The 17,359-nt window shown below is 42.9% G+C and overlaps 1 protein-coding gene across 3 annotated transcripts in view; it reads left to right on the top strand.

Annotated features, from left to right (window-relative positions):
• ARFGEF1 (ADP ribosylation factor guanine nucleotide exchange factor 1) overlaps positions 1-16,708 on the top strand; it is a 133,024-nt gene extending 116,316 nt beyond the window's left edge. For 2 of the 3 annotated variants that reach the window (XM_025265289.3, XM_006069520.4), the window contains exons 30-39: positions 2,469-2,598; positions 4,917-5,052; positions 5,132-5,270; positions 5,859-5,931; positions 7,760-7,892; positions 11,147-11,286; positions 11,971-12,139; positions 13,008-13,146; positions 13,944-14,061; positions 15,257-16,708. In XM_025265289.3, the coding sequence (XP_025121074.3) occupies positions 2,469-2,598; positions 4,917-5,052; positions 5,132-5,270; positions 5,859-5,931; positions 7,760-7,892; positions 11,147-11,286; positions 11,971-12,139; positions 13,008-13,146; positions 13,944-14,061; positions 15,257-15,421 (1,342 nt within the window). In that variant the 3' untranslated portion in view covers positions 15,422-16,708. Of the gene's footprint in view, positions 1-2,468; positions 2,599-4,916; positions 5,053-5,131; positions 5,271-5,858; positions 5,932-7,759; positions 7,893-11,146; positions 11,287-11,970; positions 12,140-13,007; positions 13,147-13,943; positions 14,062-15,256 lie in introns of those variants that run through there. The other variant, XM_044928704.2, reaches the window with a different exon arrangement.
• Positions 16,709-17,359: the final 651 nt, after the last annotated feature.

Consider the following 17,359-nt stretch of genomic DNA (forward strand, 5'->3'; position numbering starts at 1 on the left):
ATATTCTCAATAAAAGATCTGTATGACTGCCCAGTGCATTTGTAAAGAAACTGCTGTGGGTGTGATGTAAGCAGACAAGTGCTCGGTGCACACATTTTATACTCACAAGAACTTGTTATGAATTTGTTAGCGTTCTTAGCAAGCCCATAATGTAGTTTTTCTCACTCTGAATTTTTGACTGCCAAATTGAAATGACCAACTTGAGTATCCTAATATCTGTCAGCAGGACATCAGAAAGGTAGTATAGACTTGTAACAAAATCAGTGATAGAATGTAATAAAAGGATGAATCTCTCCTTCCTCCCTCCTCTTATGCCAGAACCACACCCATCCCTGCTGCTGCCACTGCTGCTAAGTCGCTTCAGTCGTGTCCGACTCTGTGTAACCCCAGAGACGGCAGCCCACCAGGCTCCCCCGTCCCTGGGATTCTCCAGGCAAGAACACTGGAGTGGGTTGCCATTAAAGTTGTTTTATAGCCTAAGAAGTTTTTTATTTTTAGAGTGTTATTTGTTACAACAGATTCTTAGGAACTTTAAAATAATCCAAAATATTCTCAAATCTTGGAAACTTGTCACAGAATTTAGTCATCACAAGCACATTTGACATTCATTTCACATTTAGGCCCTGAGGAGTTTTTGTTAGTGGACCTGTTAGGAAGCTTGATAAAATTCAAGCTAGCCCTCTAATTGATTATATATACCACTCTCAGATGCCCACCACTTCAGTAGAGCAATTAAGATGTGGTAAGTGAAAGTCACAGAAACTCAGCACTCCCTCCCTGCCCGTGTTTATTTGTAGAAATCTCTTTGGCGGGGGACGAACGGACTTGCTTTCTTAGTCTCTTACCTGTCCTTGTCTGGGACCATGCCACCTTGCTTTTCACTGTATCCTGTGTTCAGATTATGGATGGGTTTAGTTCTTAAGAGGAGAAAATAAGTGTTCTAGGTGGTAAAGAGAGAGAAAATGTGAGTAAGCTTTGTCCAGGGATGGCTTTGATTTTCTTACCTCACTCCAGGATTTGTAAAGGAGTTATTTCAATTACATCTAAAAATGCAGCACTGCGATTTGTATAACACACTAGTTATAGAGTACTTTCACAAGCATTCTCATTTGAGTCCCTCAAAATTCTGTAGATTTAGGGTTAAATAATTAACTTAGAGCCCTCCATATTCTTTTCCGTATACCAGCAACTTAAATATTCAGCAGAACTTCGATAGGTGAAAAGCCTTGGGAACCTCTGTGCATCTGTGTTTGCTCTGGGGGCCTGCAAGAAGCAGGATGTTCATGTCTGCTCAGCCCAGCCATGGGTGGTTATTCAGCATCCAGTTACTTTGAGTGGGAGGAAGAACCAGCCTGTCTCATTGTGTGTGTGTGGAGGGGGCGTGGGGGGCAGGCATGGAACTCAAACAGGGTTTTCTGGGAAACATACAGTGTGTTTCTTCCACAGAAATTCCTTTACTGTAGTTTTACACATTAGGTATCTTACAGAGCAAACAAACTCAACTTGCCTTAGGACCAAACTACCGTAATGTTATTTTACATCCATTGAACAATTACGTGTTACTGTGTACCACGCGTGTATTAGTACCAGGCCCAGGGGGTAGCATTGCAGCAAATGAGCTAGACCATCTCAGGGAGCCCTCAGGTCCTCAAGGAGTATTTCACAGGAAATGTTGTTCTGACTTATGACCAGACTTTGGGAAATACAAACCTTTTCTAAGTGGAAGGGTACCTATATTTTCTTAGAAGGAATTTAACGAGAAAGAAAAGATCAAGCTTTTTAATGGTTACATGAAGGCATTATTTCAAGAAGGATAATAAGGAATCAGAAGGCAATTTTGAGTTTCAGTTTTAACACTTATTCAGAAGAGAATGAATGGAATACTAAAGCAGCTTATTCTCAAGGAACACTCCACCTATGCACCATGTGTGGCACATGCTGCTCTGGCCTGGCACACGGTTGGGAGTAGACACCCTCCCCCCATGAGTGGGGGTCTTAGTGAATTAGTTTGAGAAGTCCTTTAATTTGAGGATACTACATGAACAAGTGGGATATTAGCTAAAAATTCCTATAGTTCTTTGAAAAAGATTTTCCAAAATCTAATTTTATTTGTTCTTAAACATATCAGTATACTTTCTTCTGTGGTCATAGAGCCACCGAATTAGTATTCACCGAAATTATAATCTTTCTCACTCTGTAGTTCCCATGTATATTTTTTAAATGCTGCAGTGATGGAGTGGGAGTAGAAGAAAAATAAAAAACTGAAGGCCAGGGTCTTTGGAGTTTTTCCCTAAACAATTAATCCAAAAAAAAAAACCTGTTTACAACCTAAATTTCTTAAAAGTTTAGTATCAATTGTTTTAAACTTAGCTTTCAGTAACGTTGTGAACTAACTTAAAAAAATCTATTTTAGGAAGGAGATACTGATGTAGTATGCTAGCTTTTCTAATTATATTTTTTCATTTTAGGGGTTTAACAGTAATGTTTGAAATAATGAAAACTTACGGTTACACTTATGAAAAACACTGGTGGCAGGATTTATTTAGAATTGTTTTCAGAATCTTTGACAACATGAAATTACCAGAACAGCAGACAGAGGTAAGAGATTTTCAAGTCAAAAGGTTCTTTTTTTCCTAATACATTTTAGTATTTCAGATTAAGCACAGTGAACAGAAAAAAAATCCTAGAGATTTCTTCTTTAAGGCATTATGATATAGTAGTATATCTTTGTAGCATGTTTTCTGTCATCAAAACAATGCAGCTTTGACAATAGAAGTGAGTTAAGGTTTTCGGTATTTTTGTTGAACTTTCAGTATCTTTTCCTCATTTTAATACTGTCACAGCTAAAACATCAGTAGTTCTACTTAGTATTCATGATGACTTATTATTCTAAATTGAATAAAGACTACATGGTAAGTTTTATTTATTTCAATGTCTTTTAATTGTTTTAATTTTTGGAGTATGGTTGATTTACAGTATTGTGTTGGTTTCTGCTTTACAGCAGTGATTCATTTATACGTGTGCTCACTCATAGTGATTCCTTTCCCATATAGACCATTACGGAGTATTAAGTAGAGTTCCTGTAATGTTCAGTAACTAATGTTCAGATTCTCATTAGTTATCTACTTCATACATAATAGTATATATATATGTCAATCCCAATCTCCCAGTTTATCCCTCTCCCCACTCGCCCCCAACTCCCTGGTAACCATAAGTTTGTTTCCTGCATCTATACCTCTGTATCTGTTTTTGTAGATAAGTTCACTTGTACCCTTTTTTTTTAGATTCCACATGTAAGTGATACCATATGGTATTTGTCTTTCTCTGACTTCTCTCAATACAACAGTCTCCAGGTCCTTCCATGTTCCTGCAGATGACATTATTTCATTCCTTTTTATGGCTGATATACATATGCACCACATTGTCTTTATCCACTCCCCTGTTGATGGACATCTAGGTTGCTTCCTTGTCCTGGCTATTGTAAACAGTGCTGCAGTGAATATCAGGGTACATGTATCCTTTTGGATCATGTTTTTTTCCAGATATATGCCCAGGAATGGGATTGCTGGGTCCTCTGGTAACCGTAGCTCTATTTTTAGTTTTTAAGGAACCTCCATACTCTTCTCCATAGTGGCTGCACCAATTTACATTCCCACCAACTATGTAAGAGAATCTCCTTTTCTCCACACCTTCTCCGCGTTTGTAATTTGTAGATTTTTTTGATGATGGCCATTCTGACCGGTTTGAAGTGATACTTCATGATAGTTTTGATTTGCATTTCTCTGATAACTAATGATGTTGAGAATTTTTTAATGTGCTTTTTGGCCATCTGTATGTCTTCTTTGGAGAAATGTCTCTTTAGATCTTCTGTCCATTTTTTAATTTGTTTTTTGATATTGAGCTGCGTGAGCTGTTCGTATATTTTGGAGATTAATCCCTTGTCAGGCTTCCCTTATAGCTCAGTTGGTAAAGAATCTGCCTGCAATGCAAAAGACCTGGGTTCAATTCCTGGGTCGGGAAGATCCCCTGGAGAAGGAAATGGCAATCCACTCCAGTATTCTTGCCTGGAAAATCCCATGGACAGAGGAGCCTGGAGGGCTACAGTCCATGGGGTCACAAGAGTCGGACATGACTTAGCTACTGAACCACCACCAGTCCATTGTCAGTTGCTTCCTTTGCAAATATTTTCTCTCATTCTGAGGGTGTTTTTTTGTTTGTTTGTTTGTTTGATTCCTTTGCTGTGCAAAAGCTCTTAAGTTTAATTAGGTCTTTTACTACAAACCAGTCACAGAATGTGTTTCAGTGTTTGTGGGGAGAGAACATCAGGTCTTTGCGTTTTGTTCCATATAGTGTGTTAAATGCAAATTTGGGGGCCTCTCTGACCTGCAGAAGATTTTACTTTAGATCTACCGGTAGGCTCTTACTTAAAACATGTTATTAAGTAGACATATGTTTATGCAGAGGCATAAAACCATGAATGAATGAATCAGATTAGTCCATTTGAGAAAAATAAATTACTTACACCAGTTTTATTTTAAACCTATGCTAACCCCACTTGGAAAATTCTCATCATTTCCTTCCTCTTATTTTTTTCCCATGTTCTGTCATATTCTGGAGCAAGACCAACTGTTGCAGTTAATGCTATGACTTTTCAGTAGCACACACTAATAACAGGACAATGCAGTGATGGTTTTTTATAATCAAAACAGTGCAGAAAATAGTTATTCTATGCATAGATTTATGAGATAATGAGAAATAGGTATCAGATATGAAGTTGAGGTGAGTATATTCTAGAGGGAGTTAAGCACTCTGAAAGGAACATGGACAGTCTTTTTTAAATATGCAAACATTTTCTTTGTAACTTCTAGAAACTAATGAGTGGCCTGACCTCTGTGTGATTACTGTCTCCCTTGTAGAAAGCCGAATGGATGACGACAACATGCAATCATGCACTCTATGCGATCTGTGACGTGTTCACCCAGTACTTAGAAGTGCTCAGTGATGTCCTTTTGGATGACATTTTTGCCCAGCTCTACTGGTGTGTGCAGCAAGGTAGGTCTGTCCCAGTAAATAACACAGTGTTAAATGTGACCCTGGTGATACACAAATGAATTGCTCTTTTCTTTTCCAGACAATGAGCAGTTGGCACGATCTGGTACAAACTGCTTAGAGAATGTTGTTATTCTGAATGGTGAAAAATTTACACTAGAAATCTGGGATAAAACGTGCAACTGCACACTGGACATCTTCAAAACCACAATCCCACACGCGTAAGATTTTATACCACTTTGTATTGAATGAAGGACATAAAAGACTTGATAGTAACTAGTGATTTCTCATAACAAATGCTTTGTCAGATATCTCAGTGTTCTATGAATTTGTGTTTATTACAGACCAAACTCCTATAAACCGTAACAAATACATCAGTTGTTTTATAAACCAGAACCTTTAGTCTCATCATCTAAATTTGGGTCACAATGAAGTGCTTTTATGAGATTTTATTCATGCAGATTAAACCAAGCAGTGGTTCTGAATTTTTAAAAAATCTCAGCATTTATTTTATTTACTGTGAATAGTCTAAGAAAACTTGATTTGTAAACACTTTTTTTTTTTTGTAAACACTTTAAACTACTGCATTTCGTAGTTATTTGTTATCCTATTCTGAGGGTTAAGTTTGGAATTGACTCGTAGGTGAGTTTTTACGGGAAACTAAGACATAGCCCTGCTGCCTGACGGTTGATGGCACCCAAATCATTTGTAGGACAGCTTGAACTTCCCCAGCTTATTTTATTTCAAAGTGTGTTGGCTGTGGCATGTCTCACACTCTCAGTGATTGGTATGGTTTTGGTATTTCAAAGGCTCTTGACCTGGCGTCCCATTTCTGGAGAAACTGCTCCCCCAACCCCATCTCCTGTGAGTGAAAACCAGTTGGTAAGTTTAAATAAATCAATCCTAGTTTAAATCATTGGACTATTCATGATAAGAAATTTTACCATGGGGCAGATCCTTTAATAGGGGCCCAGCTCCTTTAGAAAGATGGTGTAAAATATAGATGGTTCTGAGACGAAGATTCAAATGATTTCTCAAGTGCCTGCATGATACCAGTTTACATAAGGGTGTACATGCCAAGCTGCAGATGTTATTGGATATTGTTTAAACATCAAATTTTGATAAAAATTTTACCGTAGAGAAAAGTTGGAAAAGCAGTATAAAGAATTCCAGCAGACCCTCACCCTGGATATTTGTTTCCTGGGCGTGTGGTCACAAATTACTAATAAACTTAGCAGCTTAAAGCAGCAGCAGTTTATTCGCTCACAGTTCTGGGGGCCAGAGGTCCAAACTGAAGGCATCAGCAGGGCCATACTCCTCCCCCGGGTTTGCTGCCTCTAGCTTCTACTGGCTGCTGACAACCCCCGCTGTTCCTTGGCTTGTACACACATCACTCCATTCACAGCCTCCATCTTTACATAGCTGTGTAAAGTCAGATCTGTGTATCAGATCTCTCTTTTAAGGACACTAGTCATTAGATTTAGGGTCCACCCTAAATTCAGAATGACCTCAAAGTTCCTTAATTCTGAAGACCCTATTTCCATGTAGCCTTCATAAGTACCAAAGGTTAGGACTTGGACTTAGCTTTTTGGGGCCACTATTTAGCCCACTGCAGTCTACCCTCTGGTGCCCCAAAATTCATGTCTGTCTTTTGGGCTAAGACATTTATCCCGTCCCAACATCCCCAAAGTCTCAATTTATTGTAGTATCAGCACTAAGTCAAAATCTCATGTAAATATCATCATATCAGAAGTTCCAGATCTTGGCCTCTAAGTCATCTAGATCAGGTACATAGTCTGTTCTGGAGCAAAATTTCTGTGTATCTGTGAACCTGTAAAATAAATGACCCCTTGCAAAATACAACGGTGGGCAAGCATGGGTAAAGATTCTCATTCCAAAAGCAAAAACTGAAAGAAAGAAAAAAGGGTCACTTGTGGAAGCTGGCAGTGATCATCACAGTCTTTCCTTGGGTCTGTCTGAGACCTGCAGCTGCCCTGGCTCTGCTTCCAGTCTCATGCTGGAACCAGGTGGAGCTGGCAGAGTAGTCTTGTCAGCCACCACATACCATCTGACACTGCAAGTGCCTTGCATTTACTAGCAAATCCTCCACGACCTGCAAAGAAAGTGTTGTCTTCATTTTCAGACCAGAAAACCTCAGCTTAAGAACTAGATTCCTGACTTTCCCAAGGTTACACGTAGTTGGAACTGGACACTGGTGTGGTTTGTGGACCTGTCAGCTTCTCTGCAGGGCCAGTCTCCTTGTCGGCCACCTTCTCACTGACGTTTCTGGATGCGGGTCTGGGGTGACAGAACACCCTTCCTTCACAGAGCTTTCCTGGGCTCAGCCTGCACCAGGTGTGCACAGGCCACACCCACTACACACGTTCTGCTTGGATTTCATGACAGTTCATGGATATTGCTGACAAGCTTTGCCACACAGTGAAGCTTAGCATTTTTATCTGTTGCCCTTGGGTGCTGTCAGGCCTGATCTCAGTGAGGGTCAGAAAGTAAGCTTTTCTTTAAAAGATTACCGGCTCTTATATGTGTGTAGTGATATTAAATACTTTCCCATTATGTCCATTATTGCAGTGTGTGCCCTGTCATTTTCATAGGCACACAATGTAAATTACGTTTTTAAAGACAATGTAATAGAAACTGTTTTCATCATTAAGCTTTATTTGTTGTACTTAAAATGAATTTTTCTTATTAGGATACAATATCGCAGAAATCTGTAGATATTCATGATTCTATTCAACCAAGATCTGCAGATAATAGACAGCAAGCTCCGTTGGCTTCTGTCTCTACTGTGAATGAAGAAATCAGCAAAATTAAACCCACAGCAAGTGAGTTATTTCTCTCAATCAATTGTGTATTTTGTTTTGTGTATGCAAGACTTTATAAATGAAAGTTTTGCTTTTATTCACACACACATACTGTAGTTGGTTATGTGGTCACTTTATTACTGAGTTTGCCGCAGCTTGGACATCCCTGATAGAGGCTGTCTTGGGGTGGTCAGGACTCTGCTGACACCTGCAAGGCTCATTTTTTTCCTACAGCGCTCTCAGCTGATGTTTGTTACAAGCATGTGGGGATTCTTCCTGCAGAAGAGGAGCCTAACAGGTCTTCCTCTGTCCTCAGCAAGAGGGGAGATAGCAGCCAGGGCGTCCAAGGAGCACTCTGCTGCCCCCCAACCCCAGTGCTCCTCTGCACCTCCCTCACCTTTAGTTCTTTTTACAAAGGAGGAGGACTCCCTTGTTTTTCACTAAATTGGTTCAGTTTAATTTACTGAACAAAAGTTAACAACACTGAGAAAAGACAGCTTCCTTCCTGGAGGAAAACGGGAAATGTATTCCACAGTGGCTGCACAATTTTATATTCCCACCAGAAATTCCATTTTTTCCACATGCTCACAAACATTTCAGTCTTCTTTTTCTCTCCTTAATAATAGCCATCCTAGTGGGTATAAAATGTTGTCTCATTGTGGTTTTACTCTACATTTCCTGATTGATTGATGTTGAGTATTTTTTCATGTGCTTTTTGGCCATTTGTAATCATTTTTGGAGAAATACTTATTCGTGTCCTTTGCTAATTTTTAATTGGGTTGGCTGGTGTTGAGTTGTAGGAGTTTCTTACATACTCTGGATACTATCCCCATATCACATAATGATTTGCGAGGATTTATTTTCTCCCATTCTGTAGGTCATCTTTTCACTTCTGATGATATGCTCTGATTGCATGAAAGTTCTTCTTTTGCTGAAGTTCAGTTTGTCTTGCTGTTGATCACGCTTCTGGTGTCATGGTTAGGAACCAACCGCAGCCCACTAAGGTCAGGGAGATTTTCCCTAGTGTTGCCTTCCAAGAATTGTATACTTACAGCTCTTAGATTTAGGGAATTGATCCATTTTCAGTTTATTGTTTTCAGGGTATTTTTATTAACCCTCAGTATTTATACTTCTTGTTGAGGGAAGACAGATTTTGTACCTCCTGGGAAGGAGCCTCTGGCTTCAGTTACTGTGTCTCGCTTCTTAGAAGGGAGATAGGTGGTGGTGAGTTGTCCATTTTCGTTTTTCATTCCTGTTTTCTGGAGCACAGCTGTTAGAATCTGTACCAGCTTGTCTACCCTGGAAAATGCCACAGTACATGGTGGCTTTGCTCTCAGCCCCAGGACTTGACCTTGGAAGGGAAAGACATAGTTGTAAGTTTTCACTGAGCTGATCTGGGCACAGGCCTTGAACTGGAGTGGAGAGTGCTGCCCCCTGCCCCTCTGATCCAAGGGCTCACGTTTCTTTCCTCCTGCCACCCCCTCGCAGTCCTTTAGGAAGAGCTCCCGTGTCCCCCAGAGCCCTTTAGGAAGAGCTCCTGTGTCCCCCAAGAGTCCTCCGTGCAGGAGACGGCGGCAGTGCCCGAGGACGTGGCTCAGAGGAGTGCAGATTGCAGCTGCTTCGCTCCTCCTTCACTCTCAGAAGCTGGTGCTGCCCCAGTGAAATGGTCCCTAACATGACCCTGTAGCCCTTGTGAAGCGACTTGTTCAGATAGACATTGTCCCTCAGACACACTGCTGGTCCCTGCTGGTGCAGGCCAAGTGCAGCTCCTCACCCGCGACGGTTCTGAATGCCCACGCAGACGTGGTGGCTGGTGAGAACACGTCTCCTCAGCCTCAGTCTCCCCGAGTCTGGGGTGTGACCTGCGTGTCCTGCCCCAGAAACCTGGGAGTGTAGTAATGACTTGGATGAGGGAGGGCTAGGAAGGGACAACTTGGACTTGGGGGGTGTCTTTGGTTTTTTACATTTTTTGACTTGAGACCTAATACTAAGAACTGAAGATTCAGTACAGCAACATTTCTGAAAACTATCTGGAAAGGAGCCGTCATGACCTAATAGAGAATAAATTTAAGCAAGTTGTTTGGCTGTCTTCCCCAAATTCCTAAAACCTGAATTTAACTTCCGGAAATTGGGGGATTCCCTGGTGGGTCCAAGTGGTGAGGACTCGGGGCTCTCACTGCCATGGCTCAGGTTCAGGGAACTAAGACCCTGCAAGCTGCAAGGTGTGGCCAAAACCAAAAAAACTAAATTCTAGAAATTGGTGCCAGAAAAGGGAGTTTGTGATAAAAGCAAAGTAGAGAAAATTTGAAGGGTTGTCAAGGCGTCCAGTGCTGGAGCTGATGTCCTGAGGCCAGTGTACGGGCCCCCCCGACTCCACCCAAGCAGGGACGATCATCCAGCTCCTGGAAAGCTTCCCGGAGAACTGACCTTGGCTGGGTCAGTGCTGCTGGCTCTTGAGCATCTCAGTAGTTGAATTGTCTTTCCTAACCTTGTGTTTCTGCATCCGCTCACCTGACCCCATGTAGGTGGAAAGTCCTTCCTTCCATGAGTCTGTGTGTCCTTACAGAAACGGCCCTTCCAAGCAGTGGTTCAGGCCAGAGGAAGGCAGCCGTGTTCCACCCCAGGCCGTGTCTGAGCACCGGTCACCTCCAGGGCGGTTGCTCCTAGTCCTGCACTAGGCATGACTCTGCGTGGACTGCTGGGCTCGCTGTGCTTTAGAAAAAGGAGGCCATTTTAGACGCAGCCACCAGCCTGGATCCAAATAAAGCAGGTGCTCTGGTTGACCCTCCGTGTCTTCCAGTTGGTCACAGTCCTGAGCCCCTCGCTCCCTGCCTCACAGATCTAGCTCCTGTTGTTTTCTTCTGGCTTTTTTATGTTCAGTTTTTTATATTACCTCTAGTCAAAGGTCAAACTTGGGTTTGTAGCAAATGCTATTGAAACTGTAGCTTTTAATCCATTTGATACATTTTTATTAAGGAATAACCTAAATATTTCTTTAAAATTTGTCCTGGCACCTTCTTGAATGTATTCACTGTTCTGTTATTTTGAATATTTTTGTTTACTGAAGAAGTGAATTTTCTAAGGCTCTTCTAAATACTGATGAAATGCAGCTTTTACTGAGTGCTCATGCGCAGAAGCAGGCTGTCCTTCAGTGTGATGTGTGCAAGTTACCTTCATACATGTTAATGTTTCCTTAGCATTGTAATGTCACAGAAATTATAAAGGATTCAAAATAATTTTTGTTTGCATGTGCATTGGGGTGGGTTTCCTCACAGAATTTCCAGAACAAAAATTGTTTGCCGCCCTGTTGATTAAATGTGTTGTGCAGCTGGAACTCATCCAGACTATCGACAACATCGTGTTCTTCCCCGCCACAAGTAGGAAGGAGGACGCGGAAAACTTAGCCGCGGCGCAGGTGAGCGGGTGCGGGGGTCAGCTCTGCTGTCTGGGCTTCCGGGCAGAGGCCTAGCGAGAGGGGCCATTTGGGGGCCATTGCCCCACGGCTGTCAGCCCAGACCATGGGACTGAGGACACGGCCGCGGTTGAGTGTGGGCACAGCGGGGAGGGGGTTCGGGATTGAGCCACGGGTGACGAGCTTGGGGGCAAGAACCAGGGAGGCAGGAGGGGCCACGAGCCAGTGCTGCCTTGCAGCTCCGTGAGGAAGCTGTGCTGAAAAGGCTGCAGTCAGCTCCACTAGGGCAAGTGATTCTTCATCCATTGCGGGGTAGGGGGTTTGCCAGCCAGTTACTAAAGGGGTGAGGGGTGGGTTATGCACAAGGATATATATGATTACAGTCCACAGCCTCAAACTGGTTAACAGAAGTGAGGACCTAAGCAGGGCGAGGAACGTGAAGGGGGCGGAGGCTGAGGGTCTCCTGGGGCAGAGCTTTGGGGTCAAGAGTTGTGGGCAGGGAGCCAGAGACACTGGGGGTAGTGCTCAGTAAGAAGGGTGCAAGGAATGAAGATTCTGGAGATTTAATAAGAGAAGGTGGTCTTTTACTGTTGAGACAGATTAAGTTCTATGGCTTGCTCATAGAAGTGGTCTTTGGTTCTAACTGTGGCTGTGGGTGCCTGTGCTGTGGTGGTGTGTTTTCCAAAGAGAGACGCTGTGGACTTTGATGTTCGAGTGGACACTCAAGACCAAGGAATGTATCGCTTTTTAACATCACAACAACTCTTCAAGCTCCTGGACTGCTTGTTAGAGTCGCACAGATTTGCAAAAGCTTTCAACTCCAACAACGAACAGAGGACGGCTCTGTGGAAGGCAGGTAAGCCGTGCTGGGCGGGCCGCGCCCTTAGCGGGGTAGCAGCGGGGTCACACAAGGGGACTCACAGCACGAACGCTGAGTCCCACCAGCCGTCAGCGAACACTCCACCGACGGGTCTTTCTCCGGCCTACAAAATGCCGAGTAACTGCCTGGGTGGATGAGCCTCCCACGTTTAATCACACTGTCAGCTGACTGGCTTTCACGTTGTTTTTCACTTTATGTGCTCAGCCTGGGCCTTCCTATCCATACCGTCTGCTTACTAGAGCTGAGAGGGTCCCAGGCATGAAGGCATCTGTATTGAGTGCCTGCTTCCCAGGGCGTGGCCAGAACATAAGTCAGGGTTTTGAAGTGGGAGGGAGATTTGTTTTTGAACAAGTTGGAAAATTTAAGTAAGAAGCAAGCTTTTTAACAATTTTACTGACAGCGTTATTTTTTAAAGAAATAGTTACTTGGGGCCAATTAGGTGCAGAACAGTGCTGAAAGGAGAGGCTGAAGAATATGCATAAAAAAGAAGGAAGCTGCTGTTCTTGAACGGCAGTCCTCTGACAGTGCTGGGTGCTGTACACTTAGGAATTTTATTTCATCCATGGTATCTCTTTACCACCTCATTAAACCCACCCAGGCTCTGTTCATTCTCCCCCTTCTTGTACAACCTCGCTTCTGTAAACAGACGGTACTTAACTTTTTCCCTTTTATTCAACCCAAGTTGTGGCCACTGTTCAGCTGAGACCGTTCCTGCCAAGGGCACTGGGCTCCTCACTTCCCTGGGCCTGCAGGCTGCTGACCTTTGACCATTCTGCATTCCAGGCAGGCTGTGCTCCTTCACTAGATGCCTCCCCTCCTGTTAACTCTGACTTCCCCTCTGCAGGCTTCAAGGGCAAATCCAAGCCCAACCTTCTGAAGCAGGAGACGAGCAGCCTGGCCTGCGGGCTGCGCATTCTCTTCCGGATGTACACGGACGAGAGCCGGGCCAGCGCCTGGGAGGAGGTCCAACAGAGGCTCTTAAAGTAAGACTTGGGGCTTCGGCCCATGCAGCTGCTCAGTACACAGTGCGGAGGGCCGCGCCATGCCCCGGGAGTCTACAGCTGGGCAGATGACTTGGGGCCTGCGGAAGAGATTGTAAAAGCTAACGCAGTCTTATAGACAAATGTGCTTCCGCAGAGTTGTTGAGATATAAGCAAATTGTCTTATTTTTGCTGTTACAGGACAAAGGAGGAAGTTCTTTGTCTTAATTTTTAGGCTCTTTTTCATGGCATAGATTTATTTTTAGAAACTGATCTGTTTCTGAAAGTTGAAAACATTCCTGCTGACATTTAGTTTGAAAAAGTATGTGGAGTTTCTCTTTTAGTTTTGTTTGCATTCCATTTTTACTCCATGACAACTTAAGATTTTGTCCTTTCAGAAAGAATACAGTCTTTTACCTTGTATTTTTTTGTCTTCTTGAGAGAATAGATGTTCTCAGAAACCAACTAATTTCATTTTAGAACTTCTGGCAGTCACCTGGACCGTTTCCCCAGTTCTTGATGAGGCTGTTAAGGCCCCAAAGCATCGAGGGCTCGGTGCAGGAGGGGAACGGCCACCCGGGTTTCAGCCAGTCTCGACACCAGTCCCGTGCTCGTGCTCCTCCACGGCGGTCTAGCATATAAGAGAACTTCCAAAAGGAAGAAAGTGTGGAGCCCAATAGGCTCCAGTTGACAGTAGTTACCGTTCACTGTCCTCCTGGTCTCAGTTGTTCCTGCACCGTTGAGGTCAGGCCAGCAGGTGCACCACCAGGAAGCGTGATGGGGAACCTTTTCCATTTCAGTGTCTGCAGCGAAGCACTCAGTTACTTTCTTACTCTAACGTCGGAAAGTCATCGGGAAGCCTGGACTAACTTACTGCTCTTATTTCTGACTAAAGTCCTGAAGATCAGCGATAATAGGGTGAGTACCAGGCACCTTGTCTACCAGCATCCCCAGCCTGAGGGACGCATGCCCGAGTGGGAGGTGGGGGTGCAGGCCCTCCCCACCCCACTCTGTTCTCCTGTAGGGCTGCACTAGGGGAGGAATCAGAATCCGTTAGGATACCAACAAGCTGCCTAGGTTCCCCCACCCACCCCCACTGCAGCTCCCATCTTGACCCCTGGAGTCTCCTGTCACATCCAAGACAGCTGCCAGGCGTGGCTGCGATCATGGTTGCATCTGGGCAGCAGGCTCCCGTTGTTCCTCTGGCAGAGGGACTGATTCTGTGGGAATGCGCCATAAACTCATTTAAGAATTTTAACCAGTAGAAAACAAAGATCAGATGTATAATGTATAGCTGTATATACCATTTAGACTTTTCAGAAATACACATTTTACTCATTAAAAAATGTAGCAATGTACAGCCCACATAAATGGAAACAGGTTCCTGTGATCTCTAAATAGGTTTAAAAATGCCTAATCTGGAGGCTGACACTGTGGGCCCCACAGATGCCATGTAATGCCGCTCTGTGCCCATGTGTGTGCCCCTCTGACCTGGGCCAGGTAGAGCTTGGAGAAGTACCTTCCGGCAACCAGCAGCCAAGTGGACTCTGAGGAACCCCAATCCATCTGCCTTGTCCCACATGGCTCCCTCATACCTTATGAGGTGGGAGAACAGCCAAGGAGAGAAAACAGGCAGACAGCTAGTATTCAGAGATTAAACTACAACAAAAATATAATAGAATGTATGGAGCCCTCATATTTTATATTGCAATATTAGATAGAATTTGAAGTTTGAGAGACAACTCTATTTACCAGACAGAATAGTTTCAGTAACCCATAGCTTACAAAAACTGTGATTCTTGCTTGGCTTCTTTCTTTTGCTTATTACCCAAGGGAAAACAATGATAAATACTAAATGTCTGTCATAAGTTTGTCAAGGAAATGCAATGAGAAATGTTTTCCAAAATAAGGATAGATAACTAAGTGAATCAGGTGAAGTTCCAAATACATCTCAGTCTTTCAGGTGCATGATCAGTAATCTCTGCTTTATGCAGATGCGTCTCCTGTCTTCACTCTCAGGGCAGTGTCCCCAAGTGGGTTCCTTCTAAAGGCACTTTGAGGTTCTGTGGTTTGCAATGAGAACATTACTAACAGAGAATTCATTTCCCCCCAGTTTAAAGCTCATGCATCATTCTACTACCCTCTCTTATGTGAAATTATGCAATTTGACTTGATTCCTGAACTTCGTGCTGTTCTTAGAAGATTTTTTCTGAGAATTGGAGTAGTTTTTCAGATATCACAACCACCTGAACAGGAACTTGGAATAAACAAGCAATGATGGGAACTTCATATTTTTGTTGGCGTTTACATCCCTCCGTTCTTTAAAAGGACCCTGGAGCTGAGGTTTCCTACCTGAAAAATGGTTTCTCTGGATTGCTGTGTCTAAAGGTTACTTCTAAGAAGCTTAGAATTTCAGTTCGAACCTGCAGTGCTCCCGTCCGTCCCTTTTGTAACCTGGTGGATTCTGTTTGTCGTGTTGGGCTCACAAGCAAAAAACCTGTTCCCACAGTGTCAGCTTGTATGCTCACATGTCCTTCCTTGTCCTTGGTGGCAGGGAGAGCCCTACATATTTCTGGCAGGTATGGAAGTGAAACTTACCCAAAGAACTCTAGATGTAAAGATTTGAACTTCTACAAGAAGTACAACTCAGGAGAGCTGTATTTTGAAGGATAAAATGTTTATAATTGGGGGTTGGGGGGAGAAGAAGAAATTATTGTTCATGGTAAAAGTTATTTAGCAACTATGGTATTCTTATTCTGAAGATTTTTGCACACTCAGGCTATCTGAGATACTGGTAATGATCCTTCTGTGAAAAATGTACAGAGATGCAGGTCTGTAATATAAAAATCTTAAGACATTATATAGAGTTCTTCCTGCACTGTTTTATTTCTTTATTTTCTTATTCATTTGCTAAATACCTATAATATTTTGTCAAATGCACTAAACATTTGGGTTCAACTTCTTGTCTATTTTATTTTGTGGGGATTTGGTTTTGCCCTCTTTACGGGGTGGTTATTTTGAGGGTTTAACATGCCCAGAAGCTGTTGTGGCTGACACTTGTCATGATCAACACCAACAAAGGTGGAACATACCCCTGCTGATGTAACTACCTGTAATACACTTCTCGTAGGGCTTTGAAAGATGAGCCATTAAAATAGAATGATCCTTCATGGACCGAAACTTGAATCACTGCAGAATGAATCTTGGTTGCTGTCACTTCCTTTTCTTTTCTTTTGGGTGGCGGGGCTTGATGTAGATTTTACTCTGTGTACAGAATTTAATGTTGAATATATTAAAATAACAAATCTGGCATGGTTTGGGGAGGTTAGATTTACTGGAAATGTATTCATACTGTGAATTGTGCTCTGATGGTTAAAAAAACAAGATTGTCAAGCATTCCGTATTAACAGTGGATGTAGAAAATTTTTTCAGATGGATAAAATGTATATGGTACAGATGTAAAGTTTTCTATGTAAAAATTCTGTACAACTTTCTGTACAATATTGATTCTCATCTGGCATATTCTAATCAGGTTATAGGTCAATAAAGTTTTTGGATTATTTCATCAGTGCAATCAAAACCTATGTCATCCACGGCCCCATGTTTCATTGACTTTTTTTTTTTTTTTAAGCCTAACTAGGGAAAGGATATTCTCATTCACAGCTCCATGTGAATTCAATGTCCATTAGTTGTGATATTTTCTCACCAGCTCCTGGCGTTTGATCCTCCCCCATATTCTGCTCTCTCAACTTTAGGCTATTCAGTTTAATATTTTGTGCATGTATGAACCCAGAATAGGGCAGTACTATGTGAACGAATGCTGAGAGAAAGAGCTAAAATTACCTTTGAGGCAGCTTGCAGGGTGGCGGCGTGTGTCCTCAGTCGAGTGGTACAACAACCTGAAAAGAAAAAAGAACATGTAAAGACTATTTTGATGGTTGTGTTAAAAAAACAGGTGAGCATTCAGTCTTAGCCCTTGCATCTCTCAGGTCACCAGCAGTCACTGAACAGAGCATTTGTAAGTGCACTACATTTGGTACCCTCAGGACCTCGCCCTGTGCAAGCCCAGCTGGATGCTGCAAGGGCCAGGAGCCCCCGTGACCATCTAGGCCTGTCTCAGGGTATTTTAGAGGACCTGGCTGTGTGTTATTAATATTTATGGTATAAAATCAGGACTTTTCTCCAGCAGAGGCTTTAATCTTACTCAGGTGAAGAC

The sequence above is a fragment of the Bubalus bubalis genome, chromosome 15, assembly GCF_019923935.1.
Source record: "Bubalus bubalis isolate 160015118507 breed Murrah chromosome 15, NDDB_SH_1, whole genome shotgun sequence".
Taxonomy (NCBI): domain Eukaryota; kingdom Metazoa; phylum Chordata; class Mammalia; order Artiodactyla; family Bovidae; genus Bubalus; species Bubalus bubalis.